This window comes from Polypterus senegalus, chromosome 18 (genome assembly GCF_016835505.1).
Source record: "Polypterus senegalus isolate Bchr_013 chromosome 18, ASM1683550v1, whole genome shotgun sequence".
NCBI classification, from domain to species: Eukaryota; Metazoa; Chordata; class Cladistia; order Polypteriformes; family Polypteridae; genus Polypterus; species Polypterus senegalus.
In genome coordinates, this window is record NC_053171.1 from 56,692,231 (window position 1) to 56,712,208 (window position 19,978).

Below are 19,978 nucleotides of genomic sequence, written 5' to 3' on the forward strand. Positions count from 1 at the left end.
GACCATAGGTGAGGGTAGGAGCGTAGATCGACTGGTAAATTGAGAGCTTTGCCTTACGGCTCAGCTCCTTTTCACCACGACAGACCGATGTAGAGCCCGCATCACTGCGGATGCCGCACCGATCCGCCTGTCGATCTCACGCCCATTCTTCCCTCACTCGTGAACAAGACCCGAGATACTTGAACTCCTCCACTTGGGGCAGGATCTCTCCCCAACCCTGAGAGGGCACTCCACCCTTTTCCGGCTGAGGACCATGCTCTCGGATTTGGAGGTGCTGATTCTCATCCCAGCCGCTTCACACTCAGCTGCGAACCGATCCAGAGAGAGCTGAAGATCACGGCCTGATGAAGCAAACAGGACAACATCATCTGCAAAAGCAGTGACCCAATCCTGAGTCCACCAAACCGGACCCCTTCAACACCCTGGCTGCGCCTAGAAATTCTGTCCATAAAAGTTATGAACAGAATCGGTGACAAAGGGCAGCCCTGGCGGAGTCCAACTCTCACTGGAAACGGGCTCGACTTACTGCCGCAATGCGGACCAAGCTCTGACACCGGTTGTACAGAGACCGAACAGCTCTTATCAGGGGTCCGTACCCCATACTCCCGAGCACCCCCCACAGGATTCCCCGAGGGACACGGTCGAATGCCTTTTCCAAGTCCACAAAACACATGTAGACCGGTCGGGCAAACTCCCATGCACCCTCCAGGACTCTGCTAAGGGTGAAGAGCTGGTCCACTGTTCCGCCACCAGGACTAAAACCACACTGTTCCTCCTGAATCCGAGGTTCACTATCCGACGGACCCTCCTCTCCAGAACCCCGAATAGACTTTTCCAGGGAGGCTGAGGAGTGTGATCCCTCTATAGTTGGAACACACCCTCCGTCCCCTTTTAAAGAGGGGACCACCACCCCGGTCTGCCAATCCAGAGGCACTGTCCCGATGTCCATGCGATGTTGCAGAGACGTGTCAACCAAGACAGTCCTACAACATCCAGAGCCTTAAGGAACTCGGCGTATCTCATCCACCCCCGGAGCCCTGCCACCAAGGAGTTTTTTGACCACCTCGGTGACTTCAGTCCCAGAGATGGGAGAGCCCACCTCAGAGTCCCCAGGCTCTGCTTCCTCATTGGAAGGCATGTTAGTGGGATTGAGGAGGTCTTGAAGTACTCCTCCCACCGACCCACAACGCCCCGAAGTCGAGGTCAGCAGCGCACCATCCCCACCATATACGGTGTTGACACTGCACTGCTTCCCTCCTGAGACGCCGGACGGTGGACCAGAATCTCCTCGGCCGTCCAAAGTCGCTCTCCATGGCCTCTCAAACTCCTCCCATGCCCGAGTTTTGCCTCAGCAACAACCGAAGCCGCGTTCGCTTGGCCTGCCGGTACCTATCAGCTGCCTCCAGAGACCCACAGGACAAAAAGTCCTATAGGACTCCTTCTTCAGCTTGACGGCATCCCTCACCGCCGGTGTCCACCAACGGGTTCGGGATTGCCGCCACGACAGGCACCGACCCCCTTGCGCCACAGCTCCGGTCAGCCGCCTCAACAATAGAGGCACGGAACATGGCCCATTCGACTCAATGTCCCCACCTCCCTTGGGGCGTGGTTGAAGTTCTGCCGGAGGTGGGAGTTGAAGCTACTTCTGACAGGGGACTCTTCCAGCCGTTCCCAGCAGACCCTCACAACACGCTTGGGCCTACCAGGTCTGACCGGCATCTTCCCCACCATCAAGCCAACTCACCACCAGGTGGTGATCAGTTGACAGCTCCGCCCCTCTCTTCACCCGAGTGTCCAAGACATATGGCCGCAAGTCCGGCGACCGACCACAAAGTCGATCATCGACCTGAGGCCTAGGGTGTCCTGGTGCCAAGTGCACATATGAACACCCTTATGCTTGAACATGGTGTTCGTTTGGACAATCCGTGACGAGCACAGAAGTCCAATAACAAAACACCGCTCGGGTTCAGATCGGGGGGGCCATTCCTCCCAATCACGCCCTTCCAGGTCTCACTGTCATTGCCCACGTGAGCATTGAAGTCTCCCAGCAAAACGAGGGAATCCCCAGAAGGTATGCCCTCTAGCAACCCTCCAGAGACTCCAAAAAGGGTGGATACTCCAAACTGCTGTTCGGTGCATACGCACAAACAACAGTCAGGACCCTTCCCCACCCGAAGGCGGAGGGAGGCCACCCTCTCGCCCACCGGGTAAACCCCAATGCACAGGCTCCAGTGGGGGCAATAAGTATGCCCACACCTGCTCGGCGCTCTCACCGGGCAACTCCAGAGTGGTAGAGAGTCCAGCCCTCTCAAGGAGATTGGTTCCAGAGTCCAAGCTGTGTGCCGAGGTGAGTCCGACTATATCTAGCCGGAACCTCTCGACCTCGCGCACTAGCTCAGGCTCCTTTCCCTTCAGAGAGGTGACATTCCACGTCCCAAGAGCCAGTTTCTGTAGCCGAGGATCAGAACGCCAAGGTCCCCGCCTTCGGCCACCACCCAACTCACACTGCACCCAACCTCCTTGGCCCCTCCCATAGGTGGTGAGCCCATGGGGAGGAGGACCCACGTTACCTCTTCGGCTGTGCCCCGCCGAGTCCCATGGGTGCAGGCCCGCCACCAGGCGCCGCCATCGAGCCCCACCTCCAGGCCTGGCTCCAGAGGGGGCCGGTGACCAGCGTCGGGCAAGGGAAAACGTCGTCCAAGTTTTTATTCTTCATTAGAGGTTTATTGAACCGCTCTTTGTCTCATCCCTCACCTAGGACCAGTTTGCCTTGGGTGGCCCTACCAGGGGCATAAAGCCCCGGACAACATAGCTCCTAGGATCATTGGGACACGCAAACCCCTCCACCACGATAAGGTGACGGTTCAAGGAGGGGATATATATATATATATATGTATACATTATTTAGTTTGTAGTGATAACCAAGATATAATTGAATGATAGCCAGTGCTCTTCAGTGGCAAACAACAACAATATGAAAAATGTTCATGGAGAATAAAGGGGGGAAAAAAATTCCTATTGTGTTGCAAAATCCACATGTCAGTTATCCAGTCGTACACTCAAACCATGCATAGCATGCATTTTTTTTCCTAAACTGTTGTTAAATAGACATTTATGGAATTATCCGCGCACATCGTAAATGGGAACATTTATTCCAGTAACACTGTGCTTTTTAATTGAAGACTGATCTTGTAACCAGTGAATGATGTGAAGTGAAAGAGCTTCAATTCAGAAGCACAGTATTATGGGAACTAATTTTATCAGGGAAATCCTGTTAAAGGCTATACAGGTGACACATGTCTTTAACCTTCTTTCCATTACAGTATGTAAATTACAGTTGACCTTTTTCCTTTGAAAATGTGCACTGACAAATCCTATATAAATATACAGTACACTAAGATATTAAACTGTGTAAATTTCAGTAACATTTGGAAAAATACGCTGTTCTAAACCTTAAGCGTTTAGAATTAGCTTTCTTAATGCCAGTCGAACTGTCAAGTCTTCTCTTTGCATTTGAAAGTAACTTGAACCACACAAATCTTATAAAAATATACAGTCACAAGTTTCAGAGTACACTAAGATATTAAAACCGTGTAAATTTCAGTAACATCTGGAGAAATAGGCTGTTCTAAACCTTAAGCATTTAGAATTTGCTTTCTTACTGCCAGTTGAACTATTAAGTCTTCTTTTCACGTTTGAAAGTAACTTGAATCACTCAAACTGTGCAAGAAGCTGTTCTCCTATGAGGTGCCTGTCACACAAGGTGTTGACTTTTAGAAAGTTCTCTTCTGCTTCTCTTTTGGCTTTGGGTCTTCAGTTTCCAAGTTCCTTTGGTATAGGGAAATAGTACACTCTGACACCTTGGCTTTCTTTGTCCTGCCAACTATTCATTCTTTTTCCATCCACTTTTGTTGCAGTTCAGGATCGCAAAGAGTGGGTGTTTTTATTTTGTAGAAATGGGCGAAAGACAGGACCCTCTTTGGAGGAGACACTAGCATACTAGGTTTCACACCTGCAGTAACTCTCGTAAGGCCAATTTAGAGCATTCAGCAAATCTGACCTGCATGTTAATTGGGATGTGGTTAGAAAATCTGGAGCATCCAAAGGAATCTCTGAATTTTCAGTGCAAACTGTAGTTGCCACAAGTAAAAGTCATGTGTACCTGTGGCTATTCCACTAGCGACTAAAAGAGCTGCTGCATATTTTCATCCCAAAATCAAATGTATATAGTTCGTTTTAAAACTTCCATATCTAATGTGAACACTTTAAAGCAGAGGTTTTTAAACTTTTTAATCTGAGGGCCTAGATAAGGAAAATAAAACTGCGACCCAAGAAGAGAATTATTACCAAAATTACGATGGAGCCATAAAAGTAACAATGGCCATATGTTAAAAAATATTACATTTTTGTTTCCATTTAAACATATTTCTGACATGAATGTTATTAAAAGAGAAAAGTAGAAAGAAATACTTTGCTAATAAAACAATTAGCATTTAGAATGGGGAATAGATTTCTGAGGTGTATCGCTGTCAGTGTAAATGTTTAGTGTAAGGATTAGTTAAGCTGAGAGAAATACAATTTTCTTCATAACAGGTGCAGTACAAGGAGAATGATTTTTGAAAGGACATGCGAACGCTGGCTTAACTTTGTAACATGACTCATTGCACCAGATAAAGAATAAAGCAGTGGAAAAATAGACAGTTTATTTACTTTGTTTTAAATAACATTTTTTTTCAAATGAGCTGCACCATTAATACATTATTCTAAATCACTTTTTAAGTCTTCTTTCCCAGTGTTCATTTAACAATTCAATAAACCAGGAACAAACACTTGAGTTGTGTATCTAAATTATTATTAAGAAATATACACAATATTTGTATGTTTTAAGCATTGTAAGGAATCTTTATGAATTTTGTGAACTGTCCAGTCTGAAATCTTTAATCCTTCCAACTGAGAAGGGTCTGCACTACACCCTGTCTCCCCTTTTTGGTGTTTTTACAGTTCTCAACGGTCTAGCAAACATATATATCTCTATTCTCAGTAGACTGAGATTCACTGAACCACTGTAAAATGATGTGAGGCGATGGAATGTTTCCTGACTGAAATGCATTAAACTAAATACAAAATCTGCTTTGAACTTCTCTTACCGATTTACTGTAGGTTCAATGTATGCCATAACAAGATGAGGCACCGAGCAGCTGTATGTGACCACTTAAACTGCATTTAATGTGAAACACTGACAGGTACTAGATGTGCACCTGCCATACTGACTCAAATAACACCCCAAGAACCATCATATTCTTTCAGCCTCCGCAATTCTTTGTTTCGACATTTTTACAAAAGGGCCACAGTCCCTTCATTTTAAGTTTGTCTCTCATTCCCTCCATCCCCCCCTTATATGTGTTATCTCATTTTGACTGCTTCAGAGATGGGGTCTTGAGGAGTATTTGTTTTCATACCACAGAAACAAAACGTTTATAGGGTATGTATCACATAGCATACTACCACAAAAAACAAACTAAACTTTACTGCAGAGCCTTTTGACAACCAGTGACAAACATAGGTCCTGACCTATAGTTTAAGAAACACTGACTTAATATTGTATAATATTGTCTGAAGTTTTGAAGGTATTTAAAATACATTAACACTTACTGTACAGATGATGCTTTTAAGGTGCTACCCTTGTGTTAACCTCTTTTTTTTTTCCCCCTCATTTAACGTTCTTTCAGTGGGTCCAAATTTCCAGTGTTCAGCATGTCATACAACCCAGCAGAAAATTCTGTACTGCTTTGCACAGTAAGCTCTTCTACACCTTTTTAACACTGCATTATAGTATTGTACTATTTAGAAATGGTTATCCAGATACATTTTGATATGCATTATTTTATGTGTATTTATTGATTAAATAAAAATGTTTCAAATATGACGTTTATTTAAATTTTCCATGTGTGTTTTTTCTTTTTGCAGAGAGCCACCAATCTTGAGAATAGTACCTATGACCTTTATTCAATACCTCGAGAAACAGACTCCCAGAATCCTGATGGTGAGTAAATGTTGATGGGTTTAGCAAAAATTTAGACTGCACTGAAAAATTTAGGCCGTCCGGTTTTTCTTAGGTGGATGTTGAATTTTGGTTTGTTAAGTTTAACTTGATTGTATGAAATGTTATTTGCTTCAAATTAAAATCAATAAAAATATAGGAAACAATGAAATGGGCATTATTATTATTATTATTATTATTTTGTATTTTGATATCCAAAAACAAATTAAATGAGAAATAGGCTTACCATAACGAAGCCCACTCCTGGTAAAGGGAATCCCACAATTCAGCATGACTGGAGATGCACCCTAATAATGAAGAGAGTGTAGAGAATCTGACACAACAATTAGTATTATGGATTGCTGCCTGAAATTCTAAGCTTTGTAACACATCTGACAATGCTGGATTCAAAAACAGTTATTTTACTTTTGAATACACATGTAAAATAAAAGCAGTAATTGTTATGTGGAGATTACTTAAGGAAGTCACTGTTGGACAAAGGTGGTCTGCTTTATCTTTGACCTTAAAGGGATCCTCAGTTCTGAACACTTTGAGAACTACTACTGTATAGACCTAAACAATGAGATAACCTGTTTATTTATTTGAAATAGGGCAGTCTAAAATAAGAAATGAATTAATGATTATAGTCCTAAGAGCAATAGAAAAATAAGTGTTTTATTTATAACACATGAACTTAAAGAAATCAAATGATATATTATGGAATACATTTTTAAAATGTTTCCTCTATTACAGAAAAAGATATTTGTTTAATCTGCTTGATTTCTCACAAGCTGCATAATTTTTTTTTTTTTTTAATTGCAAATTATGGAAATCATTTCTATGTAGATAATAATGCCACACTTCCACAGTGTATTTAGCTAACTTATAAATAATGCTCTGTTTTTCAGCTCCTGAAGGAAAGCGCTCATCTGGGCTTACTGCAGTTTGGGTAGCCAGAAATCGGTTTGCTGTTCTTGACCGCATGCATTCGGTAAATGCATTTACCTTTTCTATTTTATTCTCAATGTGTAATACAAATACTCATTTTAGTACATTTTAATTCAGTTCATTCCAATTCTAGTAGTATACTTTATTTATGAAAGTGGTAAAAAGGCATTCATTACAAACTCACAAGCGCGTTTGATTTTTTTCTGCTGTATTTATTACTTGTATTTATATATGTATCTATCTATGTATGTATCTATCTATGTATGCATGTTGTGGAAAAAAAAATTCTAAAGTTATAAAAGCACTATTCCATAACAGTGGAAATGTTGTAAGACTGACCGCCTGGTGCTTATGAAACAAAAGCTTAAGCTTTTTGTAAGTCAGGACCTGTGATGTCTGAATTAGGTGTGCACTGATTAATGAATAGGGAAAGAGTTGCGAAACAGCTTTTGAAATACCTCATGATGGGTTCCTGCTTGCAAGGGAAAAACAATTCCCCTCATCCCCCCCGCCAAAAAATACAACCATGTCTGCAATTGTCCAAGGGAGGCCATATTGTGCCCCACACCTAAGAATATGATGGATAGTGAAACTCCAAGGGGGACAACCAGCTCCTCAGTTGACGAGTTGCGGCAGTACCACAAGTGGGAAGAATCCCCCTGTGATTGTGCGTCTGCACACAAAAGGCAAAAAGGGGTTGTAAGGGAGAGGGAAAAACTTTAAGAACTGCTGCTTTAGCTCTAGCATATTATTAAATCATGCTTTTTTTATCAGCATTTTTATTTGCTTCTGTTTAATTTTTCTTTTGATACAGGCAAGGTCTCTTTAGGCTTTCCCCAAAAACCTTCTCCTCCCCTTGACTGCAGTGTGTTCCACCTTTTTAAAGGCTATTTTAAATGATTTGTGCAAGACTGATTTTGTTTCCTTTTTTAACTTCCAGCTGTTGATTAAGAACCTCAAGAATGAAATTGCAAAGAAAGTACAAGTTCCAAATTGTGAGGAGATCTTCTACGCTGGGACTGGCAACCTTCTCCTTCGAGATGCCGACTCCATCACGTTATTTGATGTCCAGCAGAAACGTGCACTAGCATCTGTAAAGACTTCCAAGGTCAAATATGTGGTTTGGTCAGCAGATATGAGCAATGTGGCATTATTGGCTAAGCACGGTGAGTGCCTTACTATATTTATGTTTTGGGGAAAATCACATTTTATTTTGCGATTGAGCATTTAATTAATATTTTCTTTGTTCTGGTTTAAATATTACTGATGTTGGCAATATTTTTTTTTATTGCTTTCTATATAGCTATTATGATCTGTAATAGAAAGCTGGAGTCTCTTTCTAATATTCATGAGAATATACGTGTTAAAAGTGGAGCCTGGGATGAAAGTGGAGTGTTCATTTACACAACATCTAATCACATCAAATACGCCCTCACTACTGGGTATGTATTACTTTTAATATTCCTGCTTACAGTTACAGTCCTTCATGAACATTGAGACAGTGCAGTCAGAATTGTTTTTTAACCTGTATACAAGCAAATGAGATTTGAGTTAAAAAATATGACTAAGACAAAGATGACCTAGACACATACTAAGACCCAAACTTACCATCGTTCTGGAACTTCAGTTTGTTTCATGGGATTCTAGCAATAGTGTGATTCCACAGACCAAATATGTTTTTAAAAGCTTTAGTAAAATTTCAAAGTAAAACGGTTCACACAAAAATAGAGAAAACATAGATATTACAAAGTAAAGTTGTTAAAAGTTTTTATAGCTTCTATCTTGTTTCATTTCTTTAAGTTTGATTATACAGTCAATACCATTTGTAAACAGTCAGAAAACTGTATGCCAATCCCATTCACAAAATGCAAATGGGTCTATCAGTCCATGCTAGCAATGAGACTAATTCCAAATACACACTGACTCAGATAACACACTGTATTATTCTTACAGCAAGAAAATTCTATCTCCTATTAAGTTACAGGCGCTGAAAGGCTATACCATAATCTTAAACTTTGAAAGAAAATTGTATTGTATTCTACTTAAGCAAACACTAGTATGAGTTTAACTTAAAAAGTTTTAACCTTCTAAGATTGTCTCTTGCAATTCCGGGCCCCTAATGATTGTGTAGGTAATTACTTTCAGGCATTTCTTTGTATGTATAGTATTTTAGATATGCTATTTTCTTTGTTCTTGGTCTTGGCATATGGAACAATACATGTTACTAGTTATTCTGCTGCATGTTGAATGTGCATTATATTCTACTTCAGAAGTTGTGTATTTGCTGTAAACCTAACAGTTAATGTGTGTATTCCTTTTTCTCAAGTTATTAAAAGTAATATATATAACTTCAGACCCAAACTGATTAAATTTTTTTATTTTCAAATAAAGAGATCATGGCATAATCCGTACACTGGACCTACCCATCTACGTAACAAGGGTTCGTGGTAATAGTGTTTACTGCCTGGACAGAGAGTGTAGACCTAGAGTACTGACCATTGATCCTACTGAATACCGTTTCAAGTTAGCATTGGTCAATCGCAAATATGAAGAGGTGAGCTTTATCTTTGTTGTCTTTTACGATTTTTGGAACAATTTGAATGATACAGTGTAATTTATGGAAAAAAAAATCTCTTAATACGTCTGTTCTTTTCAATTATTTTCAAGGTGCTACACATGGTACGCAATGCTAAGTTAGTAGGACAATCCATCATTGCTTATCTCCAGAAAAAAGGCTACCCTGAAGTAGCCTTACATTTTGTAAAAGATGAAAAAACCCGATTCAGTCTGGCTCTGGAGTGTGGAAATATTGAGGTAATCTGGTTTCTAACATTTTAGCTTGCATTACTTTATTTTGAATCCTGATTGTGCATAAAGCATATTCTTGTTAGAGCAGATTTGAAATCTCATGCAAGTCAACAATGTTCTGCAGAAAAAAATGTAACTTTCTTTTTTGGTTTATTGATTACATAATATGTTTAGGTGGCTCTGGAAGCTGCTAAGGCACTTGATGATAAATCCTGCTGGGAAAAACTCGGCTCTGTCGCCCTTCTGCAAGGCCATCACCAGATTGTTGAGATGTGCTACCAGAGAACAAAGAACTTTGACAAACTGTCCTTCCTTTACCTTATTACAGGCAACCTAGACAAACTGCGCAAGATGATGAAGATTGGTATGATAATGAATCAGTTTAGAATTTCCTGTGCGGATGTTTGTGCCCGACACTATTTCTTTTCTGTATAACAAGAAGTACATGTTATTTAAATGTATTTGGCTTTTACCCATTGATAGTGGACACTAAAAACGTTCTACTTAAAGCATAGCGGCTGCTACCTTTAATTATAGGTGGTCAGTTTACTCGGTAATATCTCAAATTAAAATTTAAAGTGCAGTTTATATACTATTATAGGAACACCTTTAAATAATTTAATATATTATAATCCAAGAAGTAAGAATAATCTGTTGGAATTGTCTATAGTATAACTCTTTCTAAAGCAAGCTGTTGTTTTTCCTCCTAAACTTTCCATTTTTGTATTGTTAGCTGAAATTCGCAAAGACATGAGTGGTCACTATCAAGCAGCCCTCTATCTTGGAGATGTGTCTGAGAGAGTGCGCATATTGAAGAACTGTGGTCAGAGTAAGTAAAGTCTGTTTTGATCAAGTTTTAATAACACTTCATTGAAGTTGTTCATTTTTTCCCACTTTTTCCATGTTTCCTTTTTAGAGTCTCTTGCCTATTTGACAGCAGCAACATATGGGCTGGATGAGGAAGCTGAAGCTCTAAAAGCATCTTTTGATCCTGAAAAAGAAACGGTATTTTTTTGAACAACTTATTCCAAATGTGTCTTCACTGTTTGGTTGGTTAGAAATTAACTTCAATTAACTACTCTTGAACAACTGACAATTATTGCATAATATTTCTTTATAAGTTATTTGTTGAAGTCACCTACTATTTATAACCCCAGTTCTAAAAATGCTAGAACAGTTTGGAAAATGCTAGTATAAAACAAAAAGGAGTGATTTCTAAATTTTACTTTGTACCGTTTGTGTTTGAATACAAGTCAAAGACAAGGTATTTCAAATTCTACCTAATCAACTGCACTGTCTTTTGAATATCTATATTCTGAAACTGGTGTCTTAAAACTTGTTTCAAAAAAGTTGGGACAGAAGTACGATGATGTGACAAGTTAAAATAACAAGGTTATATGAAATAGGTTAGGCAATCGTATTCAAGTATTGAAGCAGGCTTCAAAAAAGGTGTAATTCTTTAACGGCAAGGATGGGTTGAGGATTGTAAATTTGCAAACGGATGCATCCACGAATAATGCAGCACTTCAAGAATAAGATTCCCCAAAGACAAGTTGATAGGATTTTGGGCATTTCACCTTGTATGGTGGACAGTCTAATTAAAAGATTCAAGGAATCTGGTTAGATTTCAGCGTGTAAAGGGCAAGGTTGCATATGATCTCTGATCCCTCAGATGGCACTGTCTTAAAAGCTGTCATGTGTCTATAATAGATATCACAACATTGGCTGGGGAGTGCTTCAGTAAACCTTTGTCAAGTCAACACCTTTTCCTGCTGCATCTATAGATAAAGCGTTAAGGCTTTACTGTACAGAGCAAAAAGCATCAGCACTGCCCACAAACGCCATCTTCTCTGGGCTCGGTCTTATCTAGTAAGAAAAATAGTACTGTGGATTTGTGTGTTGTAGTTTGAAGACTCAAAAATTTTAAATAGTTTTTGGAAAAAACACCATCATGTTCTCCAGGTCAAAAAGGACTATCCAAGCTGTTATCAGCATCTGGTCCAAAGGCCAGTGTCTGCCATGGTATGCGGGTATGTCCGTGCCCATGGCATCTGTGAGGGGAATATTAATGCAGAAAGATATGTACAAATTGTGGAGCAACATTTGCTGCCATAACAGAAGCTGTCATTGCCAGGGATGTGCCTACATTTTCTTGCAGGACAACAATCTACCCAGACTACAAGTGCAGAGAGTGTGACCTGTGTGGTGCATTGTAAAGTTTAAAATACAACTAAGCAGCCACTGAAGACCTGCATAATGGATGAGTGGTAGAAAATTTCACTTGCTAAATTAACCAGCTTGTATCTTCAGTGCCCAAGAAATAGTCAATGTCAGTTTATTTATATAGCACATTTAAAACAACATAGGAATGCTGTGGCCTAAGTGCTTTACAATAATAGAATAAAAGAAAAACATACAATTAACATGAATAACATAATTAGAAATAAAATAAATGAACATAAATAAAATAGAAGTAATGTTACATAATTACAATGAGGACACCATCAGTATTACTGAAGGTCACGGAATGCATGTGAATAGAAATGAGTTTTAATCTTGATTTGAACAGTTCAATTGTAGACGACTCCTTTATATGATGAGGTAAAGAGTTCCACAGAGGGGCAGCAGCTGCAAATGCCCTGTCCCCCTTAGTTTTACACTTGGTACGAGGGACAACAAGAGACAACTGACCAGAAGATCTAAGCATTCTAGATGGCTGGTGTAAAACACACCATTCAGATAAATAGGCAGGAGCAAGCCCTTGTAAAGATTTAAAAACTAGCAACAAGATTTTAAACTCCATTAGAAAACTGACAGGCAGCCAGTGTAAGGAAGCTAATATTGGAGAAACAGAGTCATACTTTCTTGCCCCAACCAGAAAGCGAGTGGCAGCATTCTGGACCAACTGTAACCTGCAAATCAGGGATTTGTTAATCCCAGAATACAGCGAGTTGCAATAATCAAGGTGAGAAGAGATAAAAGCATGAGTTTTCTCAAGATCCCTAAAAGATAAAAAAGGCTTGATCTTACCTAATAGACAAAGCTGGAAAAAGCAACTCTTGACTACAGAATTAACCTGTTTTTTTAAAAGAGAGGTTACTGTCAAAGATAACACCAAGATTGCGGACTTGAGGTTTGCAAAAGACGGAGAAAGAGCTGAGAAGTCCAAGACCAATTTGGGCTTTAGCTGATGGACCCACTATAAGCACCTTCGGTTTATTTTGATTCAGATCAAGAAAATTATTAGCCATCCAGGATCTTAGTTCAGAAAGACAGTTGTGCAGTTGATTTATTGCAGAGTTGCAGACGGGAATATAAACCTGAGTATCATCAGCATAGCAGTGAAAAGAAATGTTAAATTTCCTAAAAATAGCTCCAATAGGGTGAAGGTATATAGAGAATAAGATAGGACCCAAAATGGATCCCTGAGTGACACCACATTTTAAGAGGAGCAGTAGATGAAAAAGAGGAATTTAAAGTCACTGAAAAGTGTCTACCAGTTAGATATGACCTGAACCAGTTAAGAGCAACCCCTTTAAGCCCAACAAGATGTTCAACCCGCAACAGTGATATGACATAGTGGGAAATGCTGAAGTGTCCCAAATTATTTGTTGTCAAACGTGATGACTGCAACACAAGTGCATATTTAAAATAAAAAATGAGTAAAATGTGTGGTTTTCTTTTTAGTGTGTGTATATAATATTATACATATCTAAAAGAAAGTCCTGTGTGTGTATGGGCCAGTCTTCTCTGCTTGTCCTCAACCACAGCCACTAGATGGTGCATGCATGCGCCTCATTTCTCCCAGTGAAAGACCTGTTTGCGACAGAAGCCGCTAAACAACAATATCATGCTAATGACGCAGATTAGGAGAGACAACATGAAATGAAGCAAATGCTGTGACTCAACAACAGGCAAGTGAAACCACTTTGCAACAATGGGCAAGAATTTAACTAAAAACATTGTCTATCTGGACATATTTTCACAAAACAAAGATCAATAGGACTCGTTTGCTAGTGATACTGTTAAGATATGGTATCACCAGTGTCGTCTTATGAAATCCAGTGAGACAGCAAGCACAGGTGGGTCCACATCCTCTGTCCATGGTAATTCTCAAGCATTAGCTGACGCCTATCCCAAGTTCACAAATATACTAAAACTGCTAGGGAGTCTTCAGGTTGGTTTTTGTTTTTTTTGTCCTGAACACCACATGCAGCTAGTAAAATAATATATTTGTTTTCCATGACCATTGTGATTATTTTCCATGTAATGTAGTTTAAATAAGTGGCTCATTGCAGGTGCAAACTTGTCTTTTCTTTATAAACGTATGATATACGACATTATGAGGCATGGTTGACTGTAACCTCTTAAAGAATTCATCTAAATTATTCATATGAAATATTTTCTTATACAGGTGCCAGAGACTGACCCCAATGCCAAACTCCTGCAGCCCCCACCTCCAGTAATGCCTTTGGATACTAACTGGCCCTTACTGACTGTGTCAAAAGGTTTCTTTGAAGGAGCAATTTCCAACAAGGGTAAGATTGTAACCGAGTAAAACAGTACATTTTTGAGTGAACTGTATTATTGTATGTGATCAAGTGAGCCTAAATAGTGTCATTGTGCCCACCCAGACATACTAAATAGTTTGAGTTGTAAAGGGAAAATCTTTTTAAAATTTTGTTTGTGATGTTTTCAGTAGTGCAGCATGTTATCAACGACACTATGCTGCTGCCACACAGTTCCTGGGACCTGATTTTAATTCTCTGCCCAGTTACTTTTTTTTTTTTTTTTGGGGACGTGTTTATATAGAATGTGTGAAGCCCGTCTGTCCGTCCACATGAAGCAACTCAACCCCATTGAACAAATTTTCTTGAGATGTAGTACACTTATTCTTTAGGGAAATTTGTTGAAACAACAGTTTTTGTTGTTATATCTCGAACAGATCTTGCCATACGAAGTTTTAAAATTTCAATTTTCCCATTAAAAAGCTTTGGCAAATTTGCCAACTCGTCTTAAAACAGGGAAACATTCTGTGCGACTTCATCTAGAAATTAGTTTACTGTTTCAGTGTTACCTTGTTAAAAGTTTGCTTAAGCTTATATATTTACCTATTTTACTTGTCTGACAGCCACTCCGATGGCCAATGCAAGTAAGTCGGACCCCATGCAGTAACCATGCCCACAAACCGCTCACACAGCTGTGCCCTTGTGCTGCTGCTTTACTTGAGTTAACTAATAAACTATAAAAAATGCATTCCTCTGGAAGTAAATGGAAGGGAAAAGCAATTATATAAGCATATATAAGGCTGCATTGATTGACCAAGATTATCTGCAGATTATTATTGTAAAGAACCAACATTCTCAACCTACAGCTAAATGGTGGTTGAACTTATTAGTATCATGGGAAAGGCACAGCTACCCAAAGTAATATAAACAGGATGGGTTTAAAAAATGACAGTCGTGCTAGGGCATGGGAGGCTTCAGTGGCATAAGCCCCTGCTCTTTCAGTCCCATATGTACACAAACAATTATAGTAAATCCCTGATCTTCTTACCCATCATTTTCCATTCATATTCCCATTATGCAATAAATCAGTTCTTTTCCAAGATCTTATTTATCTAATTTTAACAAATTACTGTTTCAACCAATATTAATAGCTAGATGGGAAACTTCTTTCAGTTCCTTTTCTTCTTTCATAGGTTAATGATAACTGATTTTATACTTATATTGGTCATTTTGAATTAATAGATATTTTCCAGTTGCAGATTATTGGATACTACTCTTATTAGATATACTTTCAAAAATGTTGTTTAAGTAAATTGAAAAACAATAAGTCACAGACCCTTCACAACTAACACACATTAGTCTGACATTTTCATATCACTTGAATTGGAATCTGTTTATGAAAGCCATTGAGCTTGTCTGTTTGTTCCGTTTTTAACTCATTGTAAAATGCTGTTAAAAAGCACAATGTAGTGTGTACTGTGAACCCTAGAGGACACTGTCATGCCTCAAACCCGACAGACAGACAGACAGACACTGAGGACACCAGTTAAAAACGCCAAGACTCTTTTCTTTTTATTCCCTCTTTTTAAATTCTTCACAGTGCTCTCCACCGCCACAGGTAAATGCACATTACTGCCCACAATTATTCTTTTTTCACTCTTTTTCTTTTCTTCTCCACATCTCTCAGTAAGTTTTGTCCACCTGACTCTGGCTCGTTTCTGTGAGGTCAGTCCAGTCCTTTTTATATTGACCCACTCAGAATTACTTCTGGGCTTCGGCTCACGTGGCCTGCCAGTACTTCTGGGTTAGGCGAAAACGTCTCCAATGGCTCCCGTATGTTCACAGCTTCCCCTATCTGCACACATGGCACCCAACAGGGCAGAGATGCATAACTCCCAAGTCCCAGGGTGCCCTGTGGGAATTCGGGTCATTGCTGTAAAATTGAGGAGCTGCCCTCCAGCGTATTGGGGGAGGCAGTTCCCTAAAAAATCTGCCTTCCCCCATTCTTCCATATCTGGGGTGTCCTAGCCAGGCTGAGCGCCGGCCATCTCTTGCAATTCCAAGTTGTTAGTACTGTATTTTATTTCTGCTATTACTTTTGAATATGACTCATTGTTACAAAACTAATTAACAAAAATGTAATAACAGACTCAAAAATAGTTAACAGATATGAAAGTTGGAACGTTTTGTAAGTCGCTAAGCACACCTGAGTGTTAAGCCATGTGTACATTGATCAACTTGATAAAGTTTGTATGTTTTCTTCTTTGATTGTATTCCTAGGGTCCTTTTAGGTTTTTCCACATCACATATATGGGCCTATGAAGTTGAGAATGTATATTGGCTGTTTATGAACGAGCGAGCCCCTTAATACATCATCCAGTGTTTGCTTGCCCCTCTTTGTGACAGTTTTGTTCTACATATGCTTTGGTTCTCCAGAACACAGTAATGGACTTAGAAAATATGTTTGATGTTTTCTTGTACAGTGACCTCTTTAATACCCCCAAATTATAGTGAATTCTGTCTACAAAAATTAATTTAACATTAATATTAAAAAAAACTTTTTGACCTAAAGGTGCTGGTCAGATGGCTGCTGACCTAGACATGGAGGTGCATGCAGAAGGTTGGGGAGAAGATGCTGAACTACAATTGGATGAGGGTATGTAATGTTTAAGAGTATAACATCCTTTTATGAGAAAGAAAAGCTTATGAAGAGCTAATTTCAAAAAGTGATGGAGAAGTATGTAAAACATTTTCTTAATTATATTAGTATATGATATAATGGAAACGCAACATTGTCAGCATTGAAGCGGAGTAGAGTAACACCCTGCTTATTTACAGAGACAAGTCCATAAGTGGTAGTATTCTTGAGTAGTCAAGATAGCAATTGTTGCTATACAATACAAATCTGTCTAGAAACAAAAGTAGCCAATAGTGGAGACGTAGTATAACATTTTGGATCTAATAGACAAAAGAAAGCTTTAATGATATATAATAAAGAATGAAGAAATCAGTGATATGTCATCCAATCAACTTTGCTACTTTGTAAGTCCTTCCAGAACTTCCCTACAACTTATATAAATAAAGTGAAGCAGTAACCCCTCACCCCATTCTTGTGAAAGTCATCTTTACGTTTTGTTTGTCTGTAAACATCTGTGGGATTGCTTGGTCTTGTGTATTGAGTGTTTTTTACTGTTTACCTTCAGATGGCTTTGTAGATGCTCATGAAGGCCTTGGGGAGGAAGGTGGAAAAGAGGAAGGTGGCGGATGGGAAGTAGATGAAGACTTGGACCTTCCACCCGAGCTGGTAAAACCGATTTAAATAATGTTCTAATATATCTGACAAGGAGCCATTAAAAGCTGTTGATTGTGTGCCATAAGTGGTTTGTGTGTATGTATATATGAATATGTGTGTGTATATATCTGTTAAAAATAATAGTAATGAGGCAATTGATCCATAGGAGATATCACCAGGATCTGGAGGTGGGACAGAGGATGGCTTTTTTGTCCCACCAACAAAAGGGACTGGCCCAGCTCAAGTATGGTGCAATAATTCTCAGCTTCCGGTGGACCACCTCCTGGCAGGATCTTTTGAGACTGCGATGAGGGTAAGGAGAGTATTTGTTCAAATTTCTGAGAATAGACTCCCTGAAGAAGTTTGCATTCCACAGTAGTACTGTGTATCTGACAGACCCGTTACATCTTCTTTTTTTTTTGTGTGCAGCTTCTTCATGACCAGATTGGAGTTGTTAACTTTGCCCCATATAAGCCACTGTTCTTACAGACTTACACACGTGGTCGAAGTTGCTATGAAGGTCTTCCAAGCCTACCTTCCTTATATGGTTATCCACAGCGTAACTGGTTGGTTCCTACAATGTCTACATTGTTTCACCTCCCCCCCAAAATCTTTTTGCCTTCACCTTTACAGCATGATGTGATCACCATTTTTGTACTTTAGGAAAGAGACCTCTCCCAAATCATCCTTGCCTGCCGTTGGCCTCAAGCTCTCGGACCTGATTTCCCGTCTACAGATCTGCTACCAGCTGACCACTGGTGGCAAGTTTGAGGAAGCCGTGGAAAGATTTCGAGCCATTCTCCTAAGTGTTCCTCTCCTTGTGGTTGACAACAAACAGGAAATTGCTGAGGTAAGTGCGCTTTTTAGGGTTTAGCTGTTGGAATGCAAACAAATGTGTTTTAAACTCTCACTGACCTGCACTTGACTAGGTGGAATGTATTCATTAATCTTTTAATGTCAGAGTAGCACTAAACATATGAAGTAAGCTTTCTCCAAAACCACATCAGTTCTTCAGTGCTCAAATTTCTAGCTGAAAACAAAAACGCAGCTCACACCAGTTGTGCTAGGAGATGGGCCTTACAGATAACTGCTACATGCCATTTAGAGCAGTAGTTTTAATTTCTTTGTTCTCCTCTCAGAGTTGGTGAAACCATAATGAGATCAGTGAAGCCCACTTCAGTTTTCATGTAATGGCTTACCTTACGTCTTTTTGCACAAAATGAATGAAGTTAATTTTGCATTTCTTAATTGGCCTGTTTGCTTGTTCAATTGTTGGATGACATGGATATGGCAGTCTGTTCCTGTCTTGCTGCTCAGGGAATGTCTTATCACTGCAGTTTTGTCAAAGACAACGCCATTTATTTTTAATTTTACTCTCCTAAGGAATATTCACATGATTTGTGTGGTTATAAAAGCACTCGAAAGTACTGAAAAACTCAAATCTATAAAACGGTACAGGACCAGCATTTCAGGATTTTTTTTGAACTGGAAGTAAACCTTGCCTTTCCACCTCCACCTCTTGACACCCATGTTTGCCGTTGGTAGTTAATGGGTGATTCATTATATCGTCCATGTATTCTTTTTTTTTTTTCTTTCTTTCTAATTTGTTTATGCAGCTGGCAAGTGCTGGGATAACCTTACAGATTTAATGAGACTTTTGACAAGTCTGTTCGCCCAAAGAAAATATTAGTGGTACTTTTCGTAAAGCCGGTTTACTTTTTGGCAGTAATTTAACTGACTTAGATGATTTTCAAAAACCAACTATTAACGTAATTAGCCATGGCCATAACTGGAGTGTGTAGCTACTCGTTTGATTTGCCTGAAACTGCCAAAGGAACAGAGCACGGTGATTTGGTATGGTAGAACCAGCAGCACTTTGATTGTTGTTATTGTTGTTAAGTTTGTTTTATTTAAGATCATTGCTGACTTTTTCACCCTTTATGGATTGCACTGGGCTGTGCTAGTCTAGTCCCTTGAGGTGAAGTTGCAAAAGATAATTGATAATAATAAAATCATTTGAGTCAAACTCATTAAACCACTTATGCTACTTCTAGTCAAGCACAGCTGCATACATTGAGCAGCATTTCATGGTTACCACAGCTAAAGATTTACAAGCATCCTGATACCATTATGGGACCACCTAAAAGGGACAATGTAATTTGTCCTTTTTTCTTCTTTTATGTTAGAAATTAGCTGTACTTAAAATTCTAAATTGTTACATGGGTTCCAATGCAGGCGTTGGTGATCATGTGTCTCCCACCTGTCTCTTTGTCAAACTAAAAATGTTATTGCAGCTCATGTTGTTCCTGGCCCATCTCACACCATTTCCACTGATTGTGTTTCTCTGCCTTCCTCTTGTTGTCTTTCCATTAATTTTTTTTC

The 19,978-nt window shown here is 39.5% G+C and overlaps 1 protein-coding gene across 1 annotated transcript in view; it reads left to right on the forward strand.

The window, feature by feature from the left end:
- The window catches only part of copa (COPI coat complex subunit alpha), a 64,548-nt gene that overhangs the window by 42,132 nt on the left and 2,438 nt on the right, over positions 1-19,978 (forward strand). Inside the window, exons 11-26 of the mRNA XM_039742232.1 lie at positions 5,730-5,796; positions 5,968-6,043; positions 6,949-7,031; positions 7,929-8,154; positions 8,292-8,430; positions 9,380-9,542; positions 9,656-9,802; positions 9,971-10,160; positions 10,530-10,625; positions 10,713-10,801; positions 14,211-14,334; positions 16,877-16,960; positions 17,508-17,608; positions 17,763-17,909; positions 18,026-18,162; positions 18,260-18,446. Coding sequence (XP_039598166.1) covers positions 5,730-5,796; positions 5,968-6,043; positions 6,949-7,031; positions 7,929-8,154; positions 8,292-8,430; positions 9,380-9,542; positions 9,656-9,802; positions 9,971-10,160; positions 10,530-10,625; positions 10,713-10,801; positions 14,211-14,334; positions 16,877-16,960; positions 17,508-17,608; positions 17,763-17,909; positions 18,026-18,162; positions 18,260-18,446 — 2,056 coding nt within the window. The remainder of the gene's footprint in view (positions 1-5,729; positions 5,797-5,967; positions 6,044-6,948; positions 7,032-7,928; positions 8,155-8,291; positions 8,431-9,379; positions 9,543-9,655; positions 9,803-9,970; positions 10,161-10,529; positions 10,626-10,712; positions 10,802-14,210; positions 14,335-16,876; positions 16,961-17,507; positions 17,609-17,762; positions 17,910-18,025; positions 18,163-18,259; positions 18,447-19,978) is intronic.